The sequence below is a fragment of the Aquarana catesbeiana genome, linkage group LG07, assembly GCF_042186555.1.
Source record: "Aquarana catesbeiana isolate 2022-GZ linkage group LG07, ASM4218655v1, whole genome shotgun sequence".
NCBI lineage: Eukaryota > Metazoa > Chordata > Amphibia > Anura > Ranidae > Aquarana > Aquarana catesbeiana.
In genome coordinates, this window is record NC_133330.1 from 324,732,697 (window position 1) to 324,758,171 (window position 25,475).

Below are 25,475 nucleotides of genomic sequence, written 5' to 3' on the forward strand. Positions count from 1 at the left end.
CCGTGGCCCCACAAAATGCCATCTTTAAAAGAAATCAAGGGATTATTATTATTATTCTCTATTAATTAGAGAGTCAAGATTAGTGGAAAATAAAAAAAAAGGATTTTTTTTTCCTGCAGCTCTATTACTAAGATAACACAAAAGAGCCAAATGCCAACAAAATATGAAATTATATAATGCAATCAGATTTTTATGATATTATGGCATGAGAATTATTTCTGTGTGTGTTTTATTTGCAGGATATTTTTATGCGTTTTTGGATTTTCTCCAGTGGTCTGAATTTTGCTAAAATTGCTAACATTCATGCTTATTCATCAAGGCTATGCAAAGGACAGTGATAACGTACAAAACCCATAGCAAGCAATACTCATCCAACTCCAGCACAGGAGTAATCTGGTTGGTTGCTGTTGGTTACAGCACATTAATATTTCTCTGCATAATGATTTTGCTATTAAAAAAAAAAAAAAAAAAAAAAAATATATATATATATATATATATATATATATAAATAAATTATTTCAACATTCGTACCATCTTTCCAACAATATCTCACTATAAAATATATAATATATAATTTTAGTCATGTTGTCGGGGAGATGGTACGAATGCAGAATTTGGGATACTTGCAGCTATTGTTTTTGGCCCTGTGTTAAATAATTTAGTTTCAGCAAGCTAGGGATGACATCATCCCCGCGTGCCCCCCCCCCCCTCCTCCCCTTTCCTCCCTGATTTGCTCTATTCGTGGGAAACCTAGAGATGCGGTGTGCAAATCCAAGCAGCGAGCAGCTTCAGACATAGGCAGTTTAAGGAATATTCTGTTGTCATGGCAACTGCATCACATGGTCCTTCTTGTACTGTACAGCTCCCTGTTTGGATTTAATCATTCAATAAATATGGTGTTCCTGCAAGAATTCTCACGGTGGGATCCCAAGGCATCCCCTTTATTATTAACCCCTTCTATATCATCATTATATATGTTTGCACATTTCGCTGGTTTATTAGCTGCGGATCACTGAGCTATGGTGTCCCAAATTCTTCTTGGCTGCATTGCTGACCCAGTTTCTTTTTCTCTTAATACATTGCAATGCATTTATAGGAATAGCTGTGAATTTTCCTGTATAATCTCACTGCAACGTTTATAACAATATGACGCCACCCTCAGGTATGGGGGGCATTGTTAGCAATGCTAATCTCACTACCATTGTAGGAGATCATGCTTTGTAATCATGTATATTATTTACTTTATATACTTACTAGCTTCAGGGACTGGGATGATTTTTTTTTTTTTTAGTGCATAAATGAAGTCTTATGTAGCTTAAAATGTTGGTAGCTCATAATAACCTCATCAAATGTACTTGCGACTCAACAGTGCGTGAAACTCCACACCAGATGGTATTTAATTGCAACAACATCATCTATCTTCCCAATGTACAGCATACGCAGTGTAGGGGATTCCCTGATGTGGGATCATTTTTGCACATCTTGTAAAGTTTTAGGGTGCTTTGTACCCTCAGGCAAGAAGTTGTGTCCAAGGTTGCCCAAACAATTGGGTCAACCTTTACCATATTTATTCCGGTTTGCCTTTTATTTGCTTCCCCTGGCCGATGTGACCCTCCAGCATGGAAGGCTCTTGAAAATTTCTGTTTAGTACTGTTCCATGGCTTATAGCCCTGAGTTGGCATTCTCATGTAGCCCCTTGGTCCCAAGCTTTATCTAGAATGGATTCCCTGAAGCTGATGGAAAGGACCTATCATACTTTCCCATGACTCGGTGCACTCCCTTCATAACAAATGGGATTATTGGTCTTGAAATTGAGCAATAATATGATTGCAGACCTTTTAACGCTCCCTATACGCAAATTTCTATTTAGTACGCCTCGAGTGCCTATTAGAATCCCTGTGGCCCAATTTTGTACAGCATCCATCCACATGCTTATTGTTGTTGACCCTATTTATTTTGTTATGCTTTGTGCTGTTTCTATCTCAGACACTAAGACTCAGACTCTAGAGATAGATTCCAGAAAAGATTCCATGTATACCAAACCTGTCACCTGTTCGGTTACGCCCATGGCCTTATCCGTATGTATATCGGTTTGTACAACTACATACTAAACAGTTTTGTAATTATTTGAAAAACCTAAAAATAGTTTGTAATAAAGTTTTGGTAGTTCCTGGGGCCCGTGTACTTTAAAAAAAAAAGTACACGGGCCCCAGGAACTACCAAAACTTTATTACAAACTATTTTTAGGTTTTTCAAATAATTACAAAACTGTTTAGTATGTAGTTGTACAAACCGATATACATACGGATAAGGCCATGGGCGTAACCGAACAGGTGACAGGTTTGGTATACATGGAATCTTTTCTGGAATCTATCTCTTGTTTAGTGTCTGAGATAGAAACAGCACAAAGCATAACAATATAAGGGATTAATAAAAGGACATGTCATTTTGGTTTGAAGACCGGTGACTTTTAGGACCCATGCCTACTTTTGTAGCACATATTTTTTTGCATAGACGCACATTGCGTTAAGAAAGCTCAATTTGAATTTTCTAAGCACATAAAAATGCCCTATTTTTGGCAACACACTTGGGCATTGATGCACACTATATTGCAGTTGCATTTACTTAGTGTGTGCATCAGGGAACTGTTTAGAATAAACGGCCATGCACCAACACATGCATATATGCATGCATCAATGCACATTACCACAATGCATTAGTGTTAATGGACCCTTTCCCACCTTTGGAAGTTTGATGTCCTGTTGAATCTCTGGGTCACCATATAGGCAACGCTCCCAATTATAGCTCTTAAGATCACCACCTCTATTTTGTTCAGCACTGATTTTTATGAATGTGCTTTTTTTTTTATGTGCAGCGTAAAGGTGATTTTCCATTCCTCTCCCCGACACACATTACACGCTATACTGCACGTTTGAGTTTACATTTGTGGAGAATGGCGAGGATAAAAATTCCCTGCCCACCCAGCAACTGTGCATCTCTTTTCGGGAATCACACTGCCATTTGCTAGAGATGCCTGGAGGGAAAGGTCACAGTTTGTTGCTTTGCAAGGATCAACGGGCAATTTTGTGTGAATTTTTATTCAATGAATTCTTGTCTAACCGAATATGACATAAACAGCAGGAAAAGCAGGAAAAAAAAAATGCAAAGAGTATTTCTCTGATATTATAAACCTAATAAAAAAGGGGAGGTGATGGCTCAGCTAGGCGACCAATCAGATCTTCATTTTCCTGGTGCAGTATTGGAAATAAATCAAAGCTTCAGTGGGTGTCACAGGTAACAGTATTTTATTCCTAGTTTTTATGAGTGTGAGGGTCTAAATGATCGGGTACAAATTTAATTGGTTGTGTAGGAAGGCTCTCGTACTCTATCTGTTGTTAGGTCTAAAGGAAATTGCACAGAGATTATACAATCAAATTGTTAATGTGCATGTATTAGTACTGGAAAAATTATTTCTGGGCAAGACAGTACACTGCATTATTAAAGAAAGTGGAGCTGGTCTCCTCCAGCCTCTTTCAGTCACTTCTTATCTACATGTGCTCACTCCATCGTCAGCTGCACATACTTGCTCTGGACTGGCTGCCTGATAGTGACTTTAATGGACCATGCCTGTGCAATGTGTGTCAACATAGTCGCTTGTAGCTACCATCAGGGGCTCACAAGACAGGGTGACAACACTGGAGTTGAATTAGGAGACAGGAGGCATCCTATGACAGGAGGTGCCTGAACAAGGACCCTCATACCAGGATTAACAGGTATTCTTGTCAAGAAAACTTCATATTTAAAAAGATTGAAAGTAGCTTTTTAAATTACATTTAAAAAAAAAACAACTCCAGACTATTAAAAAAAAAATTATATATATATATATATATATATATATATATATATATATATATATATATATATAGCTGCAATTCCCACCTCCTCCCCAGCGCTGTTCCCTGTAGTACCTCTTCTTCGACACAAGATGTCCTCAGTCTTCTGGACTGAATAACACCTCGCTTTATTTAATCCAGAAGACTGAGGACTTACTATGAGTGCAGGGTGTCATGGACCCGCCCCATGAGAGAACATCAACAGGCCGCCCTGCACTCTCAGTGTAATGATGTGCTGACATTACATTGACACTGCTCTCTGTATCAAGGACTGAATGTGAAGAGGAAAATTACCCCATGCATCCCCCCCAAGAGGAAAATCCTTCCCATGCGGAGGACTTCTGGAAATGGTAAGTAGTAAAAAACAAAACAAAAAAAAAAAATGCACACCAAGGGTAGAGTAGGGTGGGTTCAATAAGGAGAAGATGAAGCACTGGGGGGTGAGGGGGGTAGCCTGAAGCCCTAAATTGGGCTTTGACATGCTAAAATTGAGATCTTAGTGACTGCAATTATATCTACTATAACCAAAGAAAACTTTTAGACAGGACAGTGCGCTCCTAAGTAGCTATGCCTCATATCTTTAAAAAGTTCCTCCTATATTTTGCGGCTCGTTAACAACCTACACATTCACGTACAGAAGAAAAAAAAAAAAAAAAAGAAAATAAACAGATGTAAAGCGTCCATTTGATCTGGTACGGTTTTGTGAAGCCCTGAGCCTAGATCCACACACTTTACATAATCACCGGCATTACTGACAGGAAGTGGTTGCCAGACTTTTCATTTTATGGTTTGTGTGGCTTTCTGATGACGTTAATCGTTTTCTGCAAAACTTTTGCAGAAGAAAGATGAATTCTCTAAATGGTAACGGATGACCTTCCCCAAACGAGGACTTGAAAATGAAAAGTATCCTTCCGCTCTGAACGGGGGTGGGGGGGTGGGGGGTTGTCAGTGTTCGGCAGATGCTGGAGAGTTGTACCACCCAACATTTTTCTTTTATCTCTTGTGGTTGGCCATGCTGGGTTTGCTGTGTGTTTGTTGCACACCTGCCTATTGCTGCAAGTCTTTTCCTGAACCCCTTTTTTACATACATACAAAGAAAATCTACTCTTAGGAAATAGCATAGCGCCCTCACTAGGAGACTGCTGTCAGTGCACATAACCTGGCATTATATACTTTTTCTAGTGATATTTATGACTGTAGTTAACTTTCGTAAAGCGGTGACCGCTCTGACATTTTACTCTGGGCGTAAAAGGTTTTTGGATGAGACAGAAATTGCCTTCACACGTAATGAGGTTAATGTGTTTGACACACGGCGTGGCGGATTATGCAAAGTTTCGCCAGACTCTACGCTTTCCCACACAAAACTGACTAACATCTTGAGATTCAGTACAAGTTTTTTTTCCCCCCTCCTATACACAGCTGTTTGCCACTTGTAAAAGAATACCAAAAGGAAGTCTTCATACAGAGTCACTATTGGTGCATGCAAAAGTACCTGCAAAAGAAGCTGCAGATGGAGGCATAGATGTCTCTGTATACAATGTACGAAACTGCAATCATGGGAGAAGAGAATCTAGATAGAAATGTACAATTCTCACATATTTGAGAAGCTATGAAAGTTTTGTTGGAAAAATTGGAGAAAAAAAATTGTAGGCTGCAAGGGGTGGGGACACAGACTACCAGGCAACATAGCCCTTAGTTCTCTACACTACACTTAAGAACTACACCTTGATCTCTGAATCTCAACTTGTTCAAGATTGGATAATAGAGGAGAAGCTCCTCATAAAGCCTTCACTCTGCTCTCTCCTCCTGTTAGCAAGCCCCCAGCGTTAGATTGACAGCACTGTATTGAGTGCATGTAGAAAATTTAAAGAGAGGATCTACCAATCTGTAGATGGAATTAACTAATCGATCTATGGTACAGACATTATTTGTTAAAAAATAGGGCATCAAAAATGCAGTGTAAATCAAGCCAAAGCTTTTTTATGTTTTTTGCCATAATAGAAAACGTGGGGCCTACCCTACAGAGCTCTGATATAAGGCAAATAGTCATATCAGAATTTATCTGAACCTGCTGGGGAGCTTTGCCAAGAATGGGCCAATTTAACAGTAGGGTTTATGGAAGGCCACACTAGAAGGACAGTGGCTTTGTTGGCAGTAAATAAAGGAAATTAAGTATTTTGTTTTGATCTGATGAAATACTTAATGGGCCTGTGTTCCTGAAAGGCTTTGTTATCTTCAAGACAAATCATATAGAAGCAGCTAGTGTACAGTAATAGGAAGACTAAACAATTTGGCAGGAGTAGGAGGAAGAGTCACGTACAAGTGGGCAAACTATCTTTGTTGGCAGTCAGATGGAACAAGGGATCCTGCTGAACTGTGCACAGAGGCACATAGGCTGTTGGCTCGGGGCCCATAACGATTGAGTGATAGACATTGGGTGGATCTTCGTACGTGTGCTTTCACCATGCTGAAGGGACGTTAACGACAGCTTTGCCCCCTCTTGATGACAGAAGTGCCATGTCCCTATTGTTTCAAACAGAACTTCCTTTGTTTAGAACTTCTTGTGTCAATTAGCGGAGAAACACGTACCCTGAGGGCCTGGGTCTCCGTACAAAGTAATCACCCTTTGTTGGGTATCGGTACCAATGTCACGTTGCCTTCCATTGTGTGTCCTGCCAGTTTCCTGTTTGTTGAGGCCTTCTGAGCATCGCCATGTCTCCAGGAACAAGGTGGGCAAATGGCTTCACATTAACTGGAATTGTAAAAAGTTTATGCGAGAATTGAGAAAACATTTTGTCCCTGTTGTTCTAAAACTGTGAGTCAGATCGGAGGGCAAATCCGGCGAAAACACATCTTTATAGGAACCACTATACAGGGTCAATGAATTTAAAGTCTTGTGATGCCCCATCCAGCCAACCCTGTATGGTTTTATTACTCAAGGAGGTTGGTGTGCTGCAACTGAAGAAATGACCTAATGACTTTTACAATAATTTATTTATCATCTGTAAAGTATATAAATAACCAAACCATTTTTCCCCTACTTTGGATAGAGGCATGAAAGGACTGAGACCCCTTTTTTGCCATCTGTGTTCCAGAGATGAAATTTCCCTTCACTTCCTGTCCTGTACACCAAACAGGAAGTGAGAGGAAATTTCTCCAGCATGAGGGGAAATATCCTCTTAGACAGTTGTCAGCCGGACAAGTGTCCCCGTTGGAAGATGCACCTTCTCTCACTCTTCTGGTGACAAGTGGGAATTTTGGATGTTCCCTCGCTTTGAGTCCAGGTGAACAGGACACATAGAGAGTGGGGACACAGACAACAACAGAAACCTAACAGTGGTTTTAAGACTTCCCCAAATTCAAAACTAAAAAATGTGTTGGTTTAAGATAGAGGTCTCCGAACTTCCCAAACAAAGGGCCAATTTACTGTCCTTTGGACTTTAGGGGGTGCAGACTGTGGCCAATGGGAGTAGAAAATTCCCCAACGTCAGTGGGAGCAACAATGCTTCAGCCTTGGGAGTAAGGAAATTATATAGCACCTGCGGAGGAATAGTACCCCGTTGCTGATATTAGTTAAAGGACTAGCGCTCTATTGTCCGTATCTGTGGGAGGAAATGTTCTTTACAATACAAATCGATATGGGTGACAGGCCATAATGTCGTTTTCCAGTGGCTGGTGCTACTAAAGGCTGAGGCAGCAGCCATGGCTTAGACAGCAGCCATGAGGTTTTCATGTCTACACAATCAATGCAGGTTACATCTGCTTTCCTTCTGTCCGGTTTGTTGTGCCACATGATGGAAAACTAAACCGGTAACTTGTTCAGTTTTACTTCTCTTTTCCTCGAAACTGGAGCAGCCAGCAGTCAAACTTCTAATTAGTTCCTTATTACGATTTTTTGGGGTATGTTAAGGGAGTGCGGAGGAAGTAATTTACGCAGTTCCAGCTATCTATTGTGTCCTCTGGATGCCTTCAGTTTCCTTCCTGACTACTTCAGTAGACAATGACATCCAGAGCGACAAAGTCATCACGGGCCTTAGTCATAGTTTTTTTTCTTTTTTATGAAGGGCGAGCAGCCGAATGTGCGACGCCAGGAAATTTTCGTAACGGGGGAAAAAATGTAAGGAAAAACATATTGCAAAAAAAAAAAATATATATATATCTCATCGGAGTGTATTTTCCTGAAGAATTCCAGTCAAAACACAAAATGACGTTTTCATGCCAACCTTACACAATTGAGGAGTATTCGCACACCGACATTCACTTCCTCTCCTTAATCATGTTCAATGTGTTCTCTGATGCTCAAAGCTGTTGACCGCTGTTAGCCCTGTAGAATCTGAATCTTAAAGAAATGCCGGCACTTCAGTAAAATCCACAAGCAGCTAGCCTTTCTTTTAGTAGAACAATGCATAAAATCCACAGAGGGCCAACAAGTTTCGGCCATTAAGTTTTACTTGTGGCATGACTAAGGCCTGATGGACGAAACTGGCCCTCTGTGCGGGTTTTATGCGTTTTTCTACTTAAATAAAGACTCTGCTTTTGGCTTTTACCGAAGTGCCAGCATTTTTTCAAGACGTAGTGGGGGCAATTTACTAAAACTGTAGATTGCAAAATATGGTGTAGTTCTGCATAGAAGTCAATCAGCTTCCTGGTTTTATTGTCAAAGCTTGATTGAACAAGCTGAAGTTTGAAGCTGATTGGCTACCATGCACAGCTGCACCAGATTTTGCACTCTCCAGGTTTAGGAAAACAACCCCAGTTAGTCTCCTGGGAATGTGTGACATGGCAATCCCAGGGGGAAGCATGGGTACGTACATAATTCTTGCCTGGGCCTAGCCTTGCAGCACTATACTTTAACAATAATAATAAAATGTTTTCCCAGTTCTGTATTGAGGGAAAACCATAAGAGAACAGGATCAGGTACTGGGTGAAGGTCTGCTTTACTGCAGCTCTGTTTTTTTTTTTAAATGCAGAGTACAGCGGAGCTCAGAGTGGGGGAGAGATGAGCAGTAAAAAGCGCCTATCAGTTGTGCTTAAGCACAAGTAGTATGCTGATAGGAGGAGAGAGCATAGTCACAGAGAGATGAGCTCACCAGTTTACTGCTTCTCATTTCACTGTCCAGTCACAGCCCGGGAGAAACAGGTCTCCTGCCTGCCAGACAAGACTGTGCTATGTGGCAGAGCTGTGTAAATCTCAGGGCTTCATGGACAAAGTCTTTTGGCAGGGAAAACACCCTAACAGTATATGAATTTGTGCATTTAGCTGTTTGCCTAGAATTAAATCGTCTTTAAGTCTGAATCTCACTACAGCGATTCCTAAACTCTGTGGCATCTAAAGCCTCGTACACACGGTACGATTGTTGGCCAACCGAGCATTTGATTTTCGTCTTAAGGGCGTGTGCCAGGATCTTGTCTTGCATACTAACGGTGCACAGTTGTCGTGCAACAAACACAAACGTAATGAAGTACTGCAAGGAATTTCAGCTCTTGATCGCCACACTTTGGGCCCCTTCTGCTAATTTCGTGTTTGGTGAGCATGGATTCCGAGCATGCGTTTTTGTACTTTCGACATTTGTGTACTGACCATACGAAAATCTGATGTCAAACCGTTGTCCGCCGAAAATTTACTAGCCTGCCATTCAACATTTGTTGGCCGAAAGTTGGACAACAGTTGTCAAAAGGAGCGTACCAATGGTAAGATTTTAGGACAACAGTCTGTCAACAGACAATCCCCTGCCAACAATCGTACCGTGTGTACAAGGCTTAAGGCTGTGGTGACTACAGATTCAGACTGCAGTAAATGTAATTATGTACAGTATTGGATCCCGTCGCCTGGCCATGTGTTTGGATTTGTATATGTAGCAGTTTTCAGTGTTATTTTACAAAGCTTTTGTTTTTACAGCTTCCATAAACCTCATACAAATCTGCAATTGTTGCCTCTATATATATTGAATATTTGGACAGCTTTGAGCTATGGCGCTATGATGCGTGTATGCAAGCAGTTACCCAGAGTCCTTTGTGCTGCTCTGGATGCCATGTCCTAATACCTTAGAAAAAAAAAAATTGTATATTTTATTATGTGTGCTATGTGATGCTCTTGGGGGAAAGGGAAAAAAAAAGGTGAATATGAAGTGAGATGGTAAATATTTTCCCTAACATCCTGGCAAACACATTTTCCACATTCCTCCAGAAGCTAATTAACGGGAGTAAATCAGCTGAACAAACCCGTATTTATCCTGCATGGAACATGTGCCGGCCTCTGCTTGGTGTCCCTGGAAATAAAATCCCGCAGACAGTTGCCAAGCTGTCATGTTACACTCTGAGTTATGTGTTTAAACTTTGCAGAGAGGCCGGGGATAAGAACCGCATTGAGGAACCCGGTAAAGGTGTCGCTGGCCTGGGCGCACTCAGGAGACGCTCGGAAGTGTGAGCGGCGCGGCCTGACCCTACGCCTTTCTTTGCAGCATTTTTTTTATTAACTCTTGTGTGCACTGATGCCAGCATACAGGGATTATTCTAGGGAGTGGCATTATCTTTACCTAAAGGTCCCCCTTACAAAAAATGTAGAGTAAAGAAATATAAAGAGAGCTGTTCATAGAATCAAGAATAAGTTAATTGTATGGTTTCAACACTTAATACTACAAAAGAATGTCACTTGATATAAAGGCCCGTTATCACTGTCCTTGCTGGCGCCATCTTTCTGACTATTGGCTGAGTGTCACCCTCTTCCTCATTAGATGGTGGCGCCATCAGACTATTGGCTGAGAGTCACCCTCTTTCTCATCGGATGGTGGCGCCATTAGACTATTGGCTTAGAGTCACCTTCTTCCTCTTTACATAGTGGTGCCATCAGGCTATTGGCTGAGAGTCACCCTCCTTTTCATCAGATGGTGGCGCCATCAGACTATTGGCTGAGAGTCACCCTCTTCCTCTTTAGATAGTGACGCCATCAGACTATTGGCTTAGAGTCACCCTCTTCCTCTTTAGATAGTGGTGCCATCAGGCTATTGGCTGAGAGTCACCCTCTTTCTCATCAGATGGTGGCGCCATCAGGCTATTGGCTGAGAGTCACCCTCTTCCTCATTAGATGGTGACGCCATCAGACTATTGGCCAAGAGTCACCCTCTTCCTCATTAGATGTTGGCACCATCAAACTATTGGCTGAGGGTCACCCTCTTTCTCATCAGATGGCAGCGCCATCAGACTATTGGCTGAGGGTCACCTCTTTCTCATCAGATGGCAGCACCATCAGACTATTGGTTGAGGGTCACCCTCTTTCTCATCAGATGGCAGCACCATCAGACTATTGGCCGAGAGTCACCCTCTTCCTCTTTAGATGTTGCTATCTTAGCGTCCAGTCAAAGCTCAAAGGATGGTCACATGATATCATGGGTGAAGTTGTGACACTGGGAAAAGCAGTATTGCAGTTCTAAAGAGGGTCAGTAAGATGGTGCCACCACCATCTTGGTGTTAAATTACACAACATTTCTGTTTGGATGACTGTATTTTGTAGTATTGTAGTAACAGAATGAAAGTCCAGGAACCGTAATACTAATATCTGCTTTCAAGACTTTAAAAGAAAATTTCACTTTTAGTGAACTTCTCCTAAAAAAAAAGTCCCCCCACTCCGACTGCAGCCTACTTGGTATAAGACTTACCTTCCTCTTTAAACCATTGAGCTTTACTGCTACACAATCTTGGCCAGCTCCTTTTTATAGTATGCCGCGGTCCTGTGCATTCTTAGGGGTAGCCGTGGGCATGGCGGCCTCTAGCAATACTCCAGAGTACAGCTTACCCAAAAGGAATAATAAGGGCTACAGCGTGTATGCGTAGTTTGAAAAAGAACTGTCCGGTACTTTTACAGAGGGAAGAAGATCACCAAATCGGGGAAGAAAGGTAAGTATTAATCCAGATTAGCTGCAATCAGGGGGATTGCGGATAGATTTATTCAAGGTCAACTTCACTAAAGGTAAAGGTAACTTTGACATAAACACAGGGGTCACACCCTACTGTCACAGAGCTTCACCGGGTAAGCCCGCTTTCTTGTAACACCAATTGCTGAGCCCCGTGAATATGCCAAAATTTTATCAGACCACCCCCCCCCCCACTGTATGCTCCCTGCCTTCTCTAAAGGAGTGAAAATGAATGGCACAGGACAGAATTATGAGAACAGAAGCTGTTATGGGTTACCTTTGCCATTGTTCTTTGAGCTAAGCTATTGAATACATCTGAAATAGTTAAAGACCTGGCTCTGTATACTTAAAAAAAAATAAAAATCTGCTGCAGCTCTTAAACTTCTCCCCACACTTGAGGTCAAATCTAAGTTCCAGACTGTGAAATTGGACTATTCCCCAATTCACTACAGCCGACATCCAACCGGCTTCCCAAACAATCAATACCCTTGGGGTGTTTTCTTTTCCATGTTGAAAGATTTCTGCATGAAATCTATGGAAAGTCTTGAAACAATTTGGCTAATCCCCTGCAGTCTGGATGGAGAGAGCAAAGGCTTTTGTTGTTGCAATTGTGGAGTTTTTTTTTCTACCTAAGTCAGGAAGGAGACAGGAAACAAGAGTCACACTTTTAACAGCTGTGCCTTGCCCACACTGCTGCTGCGTGACGTAGTTTGGCTGGGGTAACATGGGGCCGGCAGCTCGGAGAGTGAAGAGGTCAGGAAGACGGGTCACATTTTACTGTGTTATTGGAGATAGTGGGTTCTGCTGCTCCCGTCGGCTCTGCTCATTCCTCACTCTCTTCCTCTCATTCTTGCTGAAAACATCCTGTTTTCCAAATAGCCATCTAAAAGATTCCAAAAAAATCGTCTGGTTCCACACTATTCATGGCCTCCTGGTATCAGATTTCAAGGCCGCTCACAGACACAAGACAGAAATCGTGGACGATTCCCCAGACGGACAATCTTTCATATAGAAGATCGTTGTAGAAACAGTGACAATGTCCTTTACCAAGCACACACATGCCATTGTGCCAGATAATAATATAAAAATGATGCATATTGTTTACTAATGTATGAAGAGTTTCAGATGAATAAGACATGCAAAAAAAAAAAAATCGGAAAATTGAAGAAAAATTAAGATTTGATTTTTTTTGGTCACAATCTTTAAACAACTATTTGCCAAGACGAACCCAACCCCTTTCACCACTCACAGACCAGCCTGTATCTTCCTCGATTCCCTGCAGTCAGTCCACTGCCAAGGCCCTGGAATCCACTCTTGCTCCACTGTAGTCCACCATCCAAATAACATGCCACACACTGAAGATGTGCAACTCCATACAAGGTTTATTGCAAGACAATACACTGCTCACTCCCACCCAAAGCCATGCCCCCAACATGTTTCACTTACAACAGGGCTTAATCATGGGAATCCCCATGATTAAGCCCTGCTATGGGTGAAACATGTTGGGGGCATGGCTTTGGGTGGGAGTGAGCATTTGTCATTGCAGTAAAAATCGGCTGGAGTTGAACGTTTTTGGTGTTCAGTTATTTGCCAAGCTGCAAATCTTAGTTTCTGTCCAGTTTCTCAGTTTCTGTCATTTCCAGAACATCGTAGGCAGTGTCCAAATTTGGGCTGGGATCTGTAGATCTAGTATCCAAAACACACAAGAATCCAAGGACTAACTCAACTCACAAGTCACTACCTATAACTAAACTATCCCATTTGTTTGGACTGACCCTTCAACATCCATCTTTCTGCTGAACCGCCTCAAGACCCAGGAAGCCATGGCTTTAAATATCCAGTTTGTATACAATGGTCACTAATCTCCACAGTTTTCCTAACTGATACAGCTGCCTCAAACAGAGCCAGAATTCCACATTCAATTAATAATTCTTAGTTTTCTCTTGGTGGAACTCCACAAGATGTAACATGCCCAAGAGCACAAGGTATGACTATCATTTACTACAAAACTGGAATCTCTGATTGCATTAATAAGACTTAGATAGGAAATTGAACTAAACCAGAAAAAAAATATTCATTTTTTTTAAATTGTTCCTTGTACTTGATTTGCAATGGGTTACTAAGTAGTTTACTAGTTAACAAAGTTTGCAAGTGCACAGTCCATTCACAGTCCATGCACAAGCCGGCCAAACTTCATTGTGTATACATAAACTCTAATAATGGCCTTTGTCACTTTACACGTTACCAAGCGTGGCCCTTGTCTTGTATTTTGTGACCTATGAATATCCTACTTCAAAGGTGCATCATTTTAGAAAGCAACATAATCATTTGATTAATGCGAAAATATATTTTGTGCAGAGAAGATGACATTTAACTGGATATGAATAATTGAAACATTGGCAATTTGTTGTTGGTTGTAAAGTACACATGTGACAAGAAGAAGACGAGGACATGTTTACAGGAAGAAAGTGTACCACATCCACAAATGCTGACTTGTAATTATCAGAACAGAAGTTCTATTTCTGCTTTTCTCTAGTTCTGCAAATTGTTTCCTATTTTTTCTTAGGCTTCCTACCATCTGCCCAATAGGGTTACTTACTGACCACCACCAACCTACAAGAGAACTAAATTAAAACAGAACTCCAGGCAAACAGCTAACATACCTCGTGGCACAATCCATGGACCTTTTCACCACTTTACCAAAAGAATTTGGACATTATACACTGGTCTAAGGTAGTTCCCTCTGCAGACCCCATAATACAGGTCCCATCATAACATACAAAGACACACTGCAATTGTTCAGCAGCAGCTGGAAAATCAACAGTAACTTGGCCAGACAAGGCTCTACACACCCGGTCAATGTTCGAAAACTCAACAGACAAGCTAATTAGATGCATCCAGTGGGCAACAACAGTACTTCACTAAAGCTATAGACATAAGATAGCAAATGTCATGACAGTCCAACTGTTGAACATCTGCATGGACAAGTATACTCATTGTCTGAGTTTGCAGTGAAGGAGCACGTGCAGACACCGCCAATGGGAAAACAATCAGCTCGTAAAATCCATACCAACTATTTGCCCCAGCCATGAACCTAGCACCCATTGCCCGATTGTGGTCGAAATATGCCAGAGCGGGCAATGATGATGAGCTCATGTCTACAAATCAGGCTCTATATTTTTATGAAGTTTCTTTGTTTGCCTCAAGAATCAGCTGTTGTCAAGTTACAACTCCCAGCATGCTCTGCAGAGTGGCCAATGTTAACTGGAGAGGCACACTGTTATATGAACAAGGGAAAGGCTGGGATTTGTAGTTCCAAGATTACTATTTTATCCACAATATCCCCCAAAAGACTTCCTCTCCTACAGTATCAAGAGTTTAGAAGCTAATTGAGCAAATAACAGTTTTATCTGTAAGAAGTTCATATGTGTCCCGGCCATTCGCAACAACCAAATATATTACACAAACACGATCACACTAAATTATCAGGGAAAAAGAAAATATTACTAAAAGCCGAAAGCAATAAAATAAAATACACAGTAACTGATCTATCAGTTTCACCAACCTTCACCAAATCAAAATTTTAAACAATGAAATGCTCGATTTCCAGAACCAACCAACCTAAATTGTAAATACACTGCAACCCTCATCAGTAGCTGTATCTACTTATTTATGCATGCATGCTAAAAGGGCAAAATGCACATGCTATACTTTGGCTCAAGTATTGTCCAAAACTAACAGTAAACTTGTACGTTTGCATTTATTGTACTGTTTTTTTTTTTTTTTTTTTATTATGCCTTAACACTCTATGATTCAGTCGTACAGTTTTCCGTAATCTAATCAAGTTTATTGCCAGTTTTATTTTGTAAATCAAATATTAAATTATCATTTCAGGAAAGGCAGTAAACTGGATAATAATACATGCAATTGTTTGAATTAAAATAAAATAATCTTGCAGCTGAATTCCTGCTGCCGCATATGAGCCCAGCGCAAGCAATCCAATCTGCAAAGTGCACCATGGATCTTGGACCTTGCCTGGTCCCAATTTCAACCACATCATATAAAAGGGTCCACAAAGTGACCATGACACGTTCCACACAGTAAGTTTTAGGGCCTGTTCACACCATGGGGGTTATTTACGGAAGGCAAATCCACTTTGCACTGCAAGTGCACTTGGAAGTGCAGTCCCTGTAGATCTAAAGGGGAAGATCTGAAATGAGGGGAACCTCTGCTGATTTTATCATCCAATCATGTGCAGGCAAAAATTCTGTTTTTTATTTTCCTTGCATGTCCCCTTCAGATCTACAGTGCCTGCACTTGGAAGTGCAAAGTGAATTTGCCTTTCGTAAATAACCCCCCCCATGTCTATTAAGCTGTGTTTATCTGCACATCACTACATATGTATGATGAGCAGGGCACATAGAAAACAACTGTTCACACCATACATGTGTGGTATTCTGCAGAGAAATGCAGTTCAACAGACATGGTGTGAACAAGCCCAACTCGTAAGGATATTAGTGTGCAAAATGCATTAAGGTTGCTTTGATGTCTGTAGGCGATCGCCTTTTGCTTGTTTAATAAACCCACCAATCATGCAAGATACCATGGTGAACTCGTTTATATTTAAAAATCTTGTGCTGAAAGAAAAAAAATTAGAACTGTGTAGGTCTATTGGAGGTAACATTTTTAAATTTTGCTTTATGTTTTTAGAATGACAATAAAGGCTTTCTATTCGTTCTATTCGTGCATTTGGAAGAAATCAAAAAACAAAAAACAAAAACATTGTTTTTAAATAGACAGAACGTAGAAAACCCTCATTAGCCATCTAGACAGCATAACTTTTGAGTCGCTATCTGTTGCGGAACTAGTAGACTTAACAGATCCAGTGTCTGTTGGAACTTGAAGTTCTTCAATGGCCACAGGTAAAGCTACTTAATTCCTGGGCCAGTAATATATATTTAGTACTTGTTTAATGTGGTTAAAGCCTTTTACCGTCTTGGCTAAGCTTTTCTCCAAAGAAGAACGGAGAAGGTTTGGAGTTTCGGTGATCCCCTTGTTGGCCAACTTAAGTCATTAAAGTTATTATTATTATTAGGTTATTTGGGATAACCTAGATCCCTTCTTCAGGCTTTAAGAAATGTATATAGAAGTATATAAAAAGGGATCTAGGATATGCTGAAAGCTTGAATGCCAATAAACGGGACCACCTACACTCCAAACCTTCTGCGTTCTTCTTTGGGTAAAACTTAGCTGGGACAGTAATTTGGTTTTCAGGTCATTAAACAAGAACGTGATGACCATATTTTTTTTTTTTTCAACCCAAGTTTCAAACAAAAAATCTTTGTTAGCCAACCAAAAAGCCTCTTCTCACCTTATTTGATGCCATTTCACTGACCGATCTGTAGGTCTGAATGGTCTCCAGCTGATCCAAGCACCAGTCCAGCTCTTCCAATGTGTCCATGGCTAGTTTTTGGTAGGAGTCCTCTGCAAACAAGCACATTGACATGTAGTCAGGCTCCAGGCTCTGCATGGCGGGCTCAGGAGTGCCGCAGTTCAGACACACAGTGCTGTAAGAAGAGCAATGCTCCTTCATTATGGGCTGCCTGGGCTTCTGTTGCTGCTCTGCCTTCCTCACTAGTGACTAGCACACTCCTGTCTCACTCCCAGCTCTGCCTGTTTTCTATCAGCTCTCTGCTGATGTCAGAAACTTCCTCTGTGCTAGGAGGAGGAACTAACCTGACAGGCTGATCTACATAGATCTCCAGCACAGCTCTGCCATTCCTTAGAAGCTGCTTACACGACTTCTCAGTATTAATCAGATTCTGGTTTGCGGCCGCAGGGTACGGTGAAGCAACGCAAAGCTTTGCCAACTTTCTCATTCCTATTAAACTCTTTGGTTTCCTTATAAAGGAGGCTCAGGAGCGTTTAGTTACAATGACTTACATGCAACATGCCAAGTGGAAATACACCTGAATTAAGAAATTGTGTGCATTTGCATTTGAGCCTGCAAAGCATTGCAATTGCAATCAGTGGATCATGGGTGCAACATAGCTCCCAACTGTCCCTGATTTGGAACAAAGTCCCTCTTTCCTCCTCATTTGGTCTGATCTATATAGTTCTATAGAAAATGCACTTTTTATCTTTCAAAAAGTGTTTCCCAGTGCTAAACCTTTCATCCAATTTCCAAATTGCTGTATCTGTAAATTTTAAAAGCCAATATAAAGGAATAGTAGTGGTAAAAAAAAGCCCTCGTGGATTTAATTAACCTTTTTTTTTGGGGGGGGGGGCGGTAATTCTCCTTTAAGGGGGTGTGGCAGGGGGATGTCCTATACCTACATATGTTTGCTAGTAGGTGTCCCTCATTCCCATCTCAAAATGTTGGGAGGTATGGTGCAATGTTCCGTTTTTTGCAGACTATTCTTTTAGCCACAGGTCCATACCAAGGTATGGACCCTCCATTATGGAACTTGTGGTAGTATCAATGGACTACAAGTGTGGTGCTTGCATTGCATTTGTGCTCATTGAGAACTACAAGCCCCTTAGCCGTAGTGTCAGATGGGACTTGTAGTCTCACTATTCATCCATTCATAGGTCTCTGTGAATGGATGATGCGGCTGTGCAAGCACAGCAATACACAGCTGCGCCAAATTAAAAAAATGGCAGGAGCCTGCAGGGAGAAGATTCTGTAAGGGATGGGGGGGGAGAGCAAAGGACTATGACCGTGTTTCATTTTACACTTTAAGCCCCCGTTCACATCGGCGCAATTTGACATGTCAAATTGCATGCCAAATCGCAGCCTATTGCCGGCAATGGCACTGTCCCAATCGGTGCGACGCCGACTTTGCGGTGCCACACTAATTTGCAAAAGTAGTTCCTGCACTACTTTTGGCGACTTCGGGGACCATTTTAATAGACTTTTGTGCACGAACCCGCACAGATGTCTTACAAATCGCCTCCGAATTTGCACTGAAATGCAGGTTTGAAATCGAGCGGGTTCAGCTGAACTCGCATGATTTCAAACCCGCATTCAGTGTGAACGCACCCTAAGGCCGCCTCATGTGCACTGGACGTTTTTACAGCGGCTGTTTTTGGCTTCAGGCGTTTTTTTTTTCTGCAGCCAGTAAACTCCCCATCATGTTAAAGAGGAAAAGTGCACTAAAGCAGCCACGTCCGTAAGTATCAAGGAAACAGAAATAGGGTAGTACTAGGTATTACCAAAAGGGCGGACTTTTTAGTCTAAGAAACAATGGAGAGAAAACATACTATAAACAATCAAATTTATTGAGATTAACATTCACATAGAATAATCAAAAAGGGTAAAAACGTAGCATATATGTATCTGTGTTTTTGTGCAGTGAGCCCTTGTGCGTCTACGCGTTTCACCGTTAGGCTTTTTCCGGAACACGGCCAAGGTTCAAAGACGAAACAAATAAGAGAATATGTTTCTCTATCTTAGTTTGGGATACAATATCATATATACCCACGATAAGATGAACAATGAGTTTAGGAACTATGAATAGATCAAAGTTAGCTGAGTCTATAAGCAGGGGCAGAAGAAAATTTATATTCCTGGTCTGAAAGAGGCAAAAAGGGCCAAAAGGCGTCCACCATATATGGGTCCTTAATTAGGTTTCAGCAGTGCTGGTGGCTATATAGAGCCTAACAGCATATCACTGTATATCCAAGATTTTAGTAAAAAGAATGTGCCCCTGGGAGACAGAAATCCACTGCACACACTTAGTGTGGGAATGATCGTCCGCCGGACCCGCTGATTGGCTCTCCCGCTGGCCAATGGGCGCACGCCCACAGATTGCTGTGTACGAGCCCGACGTACACTTACGGCGATTTGCACAGCCGAGCCAACCTGCCGCAGTATAACTGCGGCGGCTGGTGAGCAAGCAGTTAAGCTTTGACAAAAAAATTGGAAGCTGATTGGTTTCTATGCAGAACCTCACCGGTCTTAGTAAATCAACCCCTATGTGTCCATGCACACATAGGCTTTTATCAGCGTTTTTTGGCAGGGGCATTTTCGGGTGTGAAGCGGAGTTGTTCAGCTGTAAAAACGTTCCAACGCTGAAAAACGCGGCTATTCTGCATTTATGAGCGTTTTTAAGCCATAAGCTTTTGAGGGAGTATAGTTTTGCTAAAAAAAGCTACATAAAACATACAGAACATGAAAAAAAAATGGTGTCACTTTTATTCCTATTACAAGGAATATAAACATCCCTAATAGAAAAAAAGCATGACAGGACCTCTTAAATATGAGATCTGGGGTCAAAAAGACCTCAGATCTCATATTTACACTAAAATGCAATAAAAAAAAAGAAAAAAGAAAATTTGGTCATTTAAAAAAAAAAAAATGGCCCTTTAAGAACTATGGGCGGAAGTGATGTTTTGACATCACTTCCGCCCTGCAATGATATGGAGACGGGTGGGGGCCATCTTCCCCTCACTTGTCTCCATGTCAGGCCACAAGAAGCATCCGATCGCCTCCGCAGCTGCCGACGGCTCTGGTAAGCGGCGGAGGGCACCGAAGCGCGGCGGGAGGGGGGCCCTCTCCCACCGCCAATAAAAGTGATCTTGCAGCAAATTCGCCGCAGAGACCACTTTTATCTGAAACCGGACCGCTCACTAAAGAAGAAGATACCGGGGTTATGGCAGCTAGTTGCTGCCATAACAACGATATTCCTCTTCAAACTACTGACGTATAACGACGGTGGGCGATCCGGAAGTGGTAGGAAAAATTTGGGCAATTAAAAAAAAAATCTGTAATTACGACACAAGTCACATTGTAATTGAATGTTATTAAAAATTACCCTTTTCTTTTCAAACTGCAGCTCTGTAATTTTCTGTAAAATGCAATATGGCCACCTGTACAGAACGCCCCCAGTAATTTCCTGCTTGTGGGATTGGCTCACTGATTTTCTCAGAAGTCTGCACTAAGATTGATTTTGTGCATCCCCTGGTGAGATATTCCCAAAGGAAATCACATCTAAAGGGATGCGAACCCTGCAATTCTCCTCATAAGAGCCCTGCAGGTGCAGCAACTGATCGATAATTATTACACAGACAAACAAACCGCTATTTCTCCAGACTAACAAAAGGTAGGAATCTGCAACAAAGTTCGTTAAAATCCCTGCAATGTACACAGATCACCCAGAGGGGAATGTTTTTTTTTTTCTTTCTCAACAAAAGTGGCGTTACTCTTTAAGTGTAAATGCAGCTTGATAAACCAGGGCTAATGAATGCTCACAGAATACATTTTGGTTGTTACATAGTTACATAGTAGGTGAGGTTGAAAAAAGACACAAGTCCATCAAGTCCAACCTATGTGTGTGATTATATGTCAGTATTACATTGTCTATCCCTGTATGTTTTGGTCGTTCAGATGCTTATCTAATAGTTTTTTTGAAACTATCGATGCCCCCCGCTAAGACCACCGCCTGTGGAAGGGAATTCCACATCCTTGCCGCTCCTACAGTAAAGAACCCTCTACGTAGTTTAAGGTTAAACCTCTTTTCTTCTAATTTTAATGAGTGGCCACGAGTCTTATTAAACTCCCTTCTGAAAAAAAGTTTTATCCCTATTGTGGGGTCTCCAGTACGGTATTTGTATATTGAAATCATATCCCCTCTCAAGTGTCTCTTCTCCAGAGAGAATAAGTTCAGTGCTCACAACCTTTCCTCATAACTAAGATCCTCCAGATCCTTTATTAGCTTTGTTGTCCTTCTTTGTACTCGCTCCATTTCCAGTACATCCTTCCTGAGGACTAGTGCCCAGAACTGGACAGCATACTCCAGGTGCGGCCGGACCAGAGTCTTGTAGAGCGGGAGAATTATCGTTTTATCTCTGGAGTTGATCCCCTTTTTAATGCCAATATTCTGTTTGCTTTGTTAGCAGCAGCTTGGCATTGCTGAGCCTATCATCTACTAGGACCCCCAGGTCCTTTTCCATCCTAGATTCCCCCAGAGGTTCTCTTCCCAGTGTATAGATTGCATTCATATTTTTGCCACCCAAATGAATTATTAAATATACCTCATTTGCCATGTAGTTGCCCATCCCATTAATTTGTTCAGATCTTTTTGCAAGGTTTCCACATCCTGCGGAGAAGTTATTGCCCTGCTTAGCTTAGTATCATCCGCAAATACAGAGATTGAATAAAGCAAGAAGTATGAGCGTGCCTTGAAAGACGGAGCTCCACATCTATCTTTGCTGCAACACGTTACACGGCCTGATTAGCGTGTGGGAAGGGGCGTAGAACGTGGAGCTTTTTGTATATGGAGAGAGTGATGCAAAGGGGGTTTCATATTTACCCGTCTCAGATCACATGACAAGGACGGACGTGCCGCCAGAACTGTCACCTCCGAGTTAATAACTGATTACTGTCGGGTCCTCTGCTTTCCATACCCACAGCTGCACTGCCAATGTTTAACATTTACACAGTGATTAAGAAGGAGAAATATTCTACTCCTCCATGCAGCCAGATTTCTGATTTACTAGTATTTATAATAGCAACAAAGTGTCGCAATGTGCTTATTTCTAATTCATTACATCCTTACTGCCTCCTGCTTCTGACTCCATTATGTGATGATAATACAAAAGTTTAGCCTGCCGTCCTTATGGCCTGTACACATGATCAGAAAATCAGATGAAAAATCCTGCTTTCGAAAGTGATTGTACGATCATCTGATCATTAGCACACAGCTTTCGAGAGCCGATCACGACAATTCATGCAAATTATCCAATGGGACAAGTACAATCATATTTCGCCTAATCAGTACTGCTGACATTCCAAAATACACTACAAATATTACATCTCTTCCGAATTTGTATTCTGTCTTACGACAGTTTTCGTAACTTTCATTTTTAAAACGAGACTAGAATGCAAAAAAACAAACGGACGATCAATCGACCGATAATCTCATCATGTGTACCAGGCATAAGAGAGCGAGGTGAATTCTGCAATGCTGGTGTAACGTATTTAATGTATATATGTGAACCCTCAACTTCTAAATCAACCCATTCAGTTTAAAATAGAAAAGAAAGGCAAATCATTTGTGTATAGATATAAAAAAACATTATAAATACCTTCCCCCCCCCCCCCTTTTTTTATAAGTGATCCCATACCCTCTGTTCTAAGCTGCATAAGAGCTGGAGGAGGAAAAAGCAGCAGCAGCAGCACACTGGTCTTCCCAGCAAATGGCTGTGCGGGGCAGGGGGGGGGGTTGTGTCAGGACAAGTGTGATCATTGGAGGAGAGCAGGCTGAGTTCTCAGTACACTGAGAAAACTGACCGCGCTGTGCTCCCATGCCTAGTGTGGTCAGTTTTTAATAGGAGAGTAGAGCGACTGGCAGGAACACCAGGGATTTCACATAAAGGAAGCAATGCAAAGAGAACAGGAGACGTTCTCATACAAGTACATGGTACAGCAGCCCACATATCAGGAATATGAAATGATGGATTTACATATTCTTTAAAGAGGAACTACAGCTAACCTCCCTTTATTTTATTTTTTGGCCCCGCTTACCTGATGGCGGTATCGGCACATTTCGGATACTCAACCATCCAGTGAATTCAGTGAGATCCCCTCATGCCCGACCATAGCTCCCTCCCACACCGCCATGTTCTCTCTGACGTCATCGAGAGGCGCGCCGGCTCTTCCGGGTTCAGGCCTCTCCATGATTAACTGATAGGCTCGCCCCCCTCCTCCTGTTCTTGAATAAAAAAGGCTATGCCTCCTGGGATATGTTATATACACATCCAGGTAGGCACAGTGGGCAGTGTGCGCGTCATTCGCCTAAGGCTTTGAGAGTAACTTGTTTTGAGAGCGTTTTGCAAGACGAGCTACATTTTTTAATACATTTTGACTTGATATACAAGCGATGTCTTGATCTACAAGTAGCGTCATGTCACAACTGAGTATAAAAGAGAAGAGGCGTCTCTATTTGTAGCAATATGGTTACATTTAATGAGGTTACAACATTTAGCAACATATTGCTACACTTAGAGGCTCCTCTCTTCTCTTTTATACTCTGGAGCTCCTGCTGGATTTTGCTTTTAATCCCCTTGTGGAGGCTTCCATTTGTGGATGGACATTTTATGGTTACACAACCTGGTCACATTGCTATAATCTTTTCATATGGACTCTAAACTGAGGCACCTATGAATAAATGGTTGTGGAATGAATCATTTGAGTTTCCATTATTTCTTATAGGGAAATTTGCTTTGATATACGAGTGTTTTGGGTTACAAGCATGCTTCCGGAATGAATTATGCTCGCCATCCAAGGTTTTACTGTATGTCTACTTCCCAATGGGAAAAAAAAAAAAAAAAATCAGACAAAAGGTTAAAACCTTCCCTTAACCTAGCCACATAAAAAAAAAAAAAATAAATAAATAAATAAATGTTTTGCCTTTAGTTCTCTCCAATTGAGTCCTACCTCTTCCAGAAAAAGGAGTTTAGGACTATTACGGTACTGAAGGGATATGGACAAAAGTATATATAAAATCTTTCAGTTTATTGAAAAATAAGACATTAAAAGGTCCATATATGGACACAATTTTAAGTGAACAATAACATAGTACAGAAATGTTTACAGCAATGTTGACAAGGAAATTTTGTTAATAATGCCCACAAAGGTAAGTGAAGGCAGGTTATTTAGTACTTGCGAACGTGACCTTTACAGTTTCGCGGTCAAGCCGCTTCTTCAGGAGGCGTCCTAGTACATTTTCTACAGGATAAAAAAAATCAACATTACAAAACCTGTAAAACCATTACAAAATCCTGTAGAAAATGTACTAGGACGCCTCCTGAAGAAGCGGCTTGACCGCGAAACTGTAGAGGTCACTTTCGCAAGTACTAAATAACCTGCCTTCACTTACCTTTGTGGGCATTATTAACAAAATTTCATTGTCAACATTGCTGTAAACATTTCTGTACTATGTTATTGTTCACTTAAAATTGTGTCCATATATGGACCTTTTAATGTCTTATTTTTCAATAAACTGGAAGATTTTATATATACTTTTGTCCATATCCCTTCGGTACCGTAAGAGCCGGTTCACACGGGGGCGACTTGTCAGGCGACCTAGCCGCCTGACAAGTCACCTCCCGTTCTGTACAATGGAACCGTTCTAATCGGAGCGACACAAGTCGCTCCGACTTAGAAGAAAGGTTCCTGTACTACTTTGGGGGCGACTTGCATAGACTTCTATACAGAAGTCGTCTTGCAAGTCGCCCTGGCAGTCGTGTGCAGGTCGCCTCGGTGAGGCGACCTGCAAGTCGTGCCGCCTCTGGTGTAAACCGAGGCTAATAGTCCTAAACTCCTTTTTCTGGAAGAGGTAGGACTCAATTGGAGAGGTCCTAGTTGTTCTCTCTTTCAAACAATATTGCTTTAAACATTTAAAGGATGATGGTACCTATTATTGATACAATACCCTTTTTCTAATCCTGTGGCATTCACTTGACTATTGCCTTTAGTTCTACTTTAATAAATGCATATTGAAAAGCATCATGACAGTGACCAGTGCACCGGCTGCTGCAGACTATTCCTCCATCCCCAGGTCCATATGGAGGTACATAGGGCTGTAATCAATGGTATTCTTGCCTGAGCTAACATTGGTCTGTCCCAAGGGTCCCGTGCTGGTCATGTGTCGCCTCTCCCATACTAACC

General features: G+C 41.5%; 1 protein-coding gene across 3 annotated transcripts in view; it reads right to left on the reverse strand.

Annotated features, from left to right (window-relative positions):
- PDE4B (phosphodiesterase 4B) overlaps window positions 1-25,475 on the reverse strand; it is a 552,181-nt gene that overhangs the window by 12,938 nt on the left and 513,768 nt on the right. For all 3 annotated transcript variants that reach the window (XM_073593787.1, XM_073593789.1, XM_073593790.1), the window contains one exon: window positions 17,175-17,287. In XM_073593787.1, coding sequence (XP_073449888.1) covers window positions 17,175-17,287 — 113 coding nt within the window. The remainder of the gene's footprint in view (window positions 1-17,174; window positions 17,288-25,475) is intronic.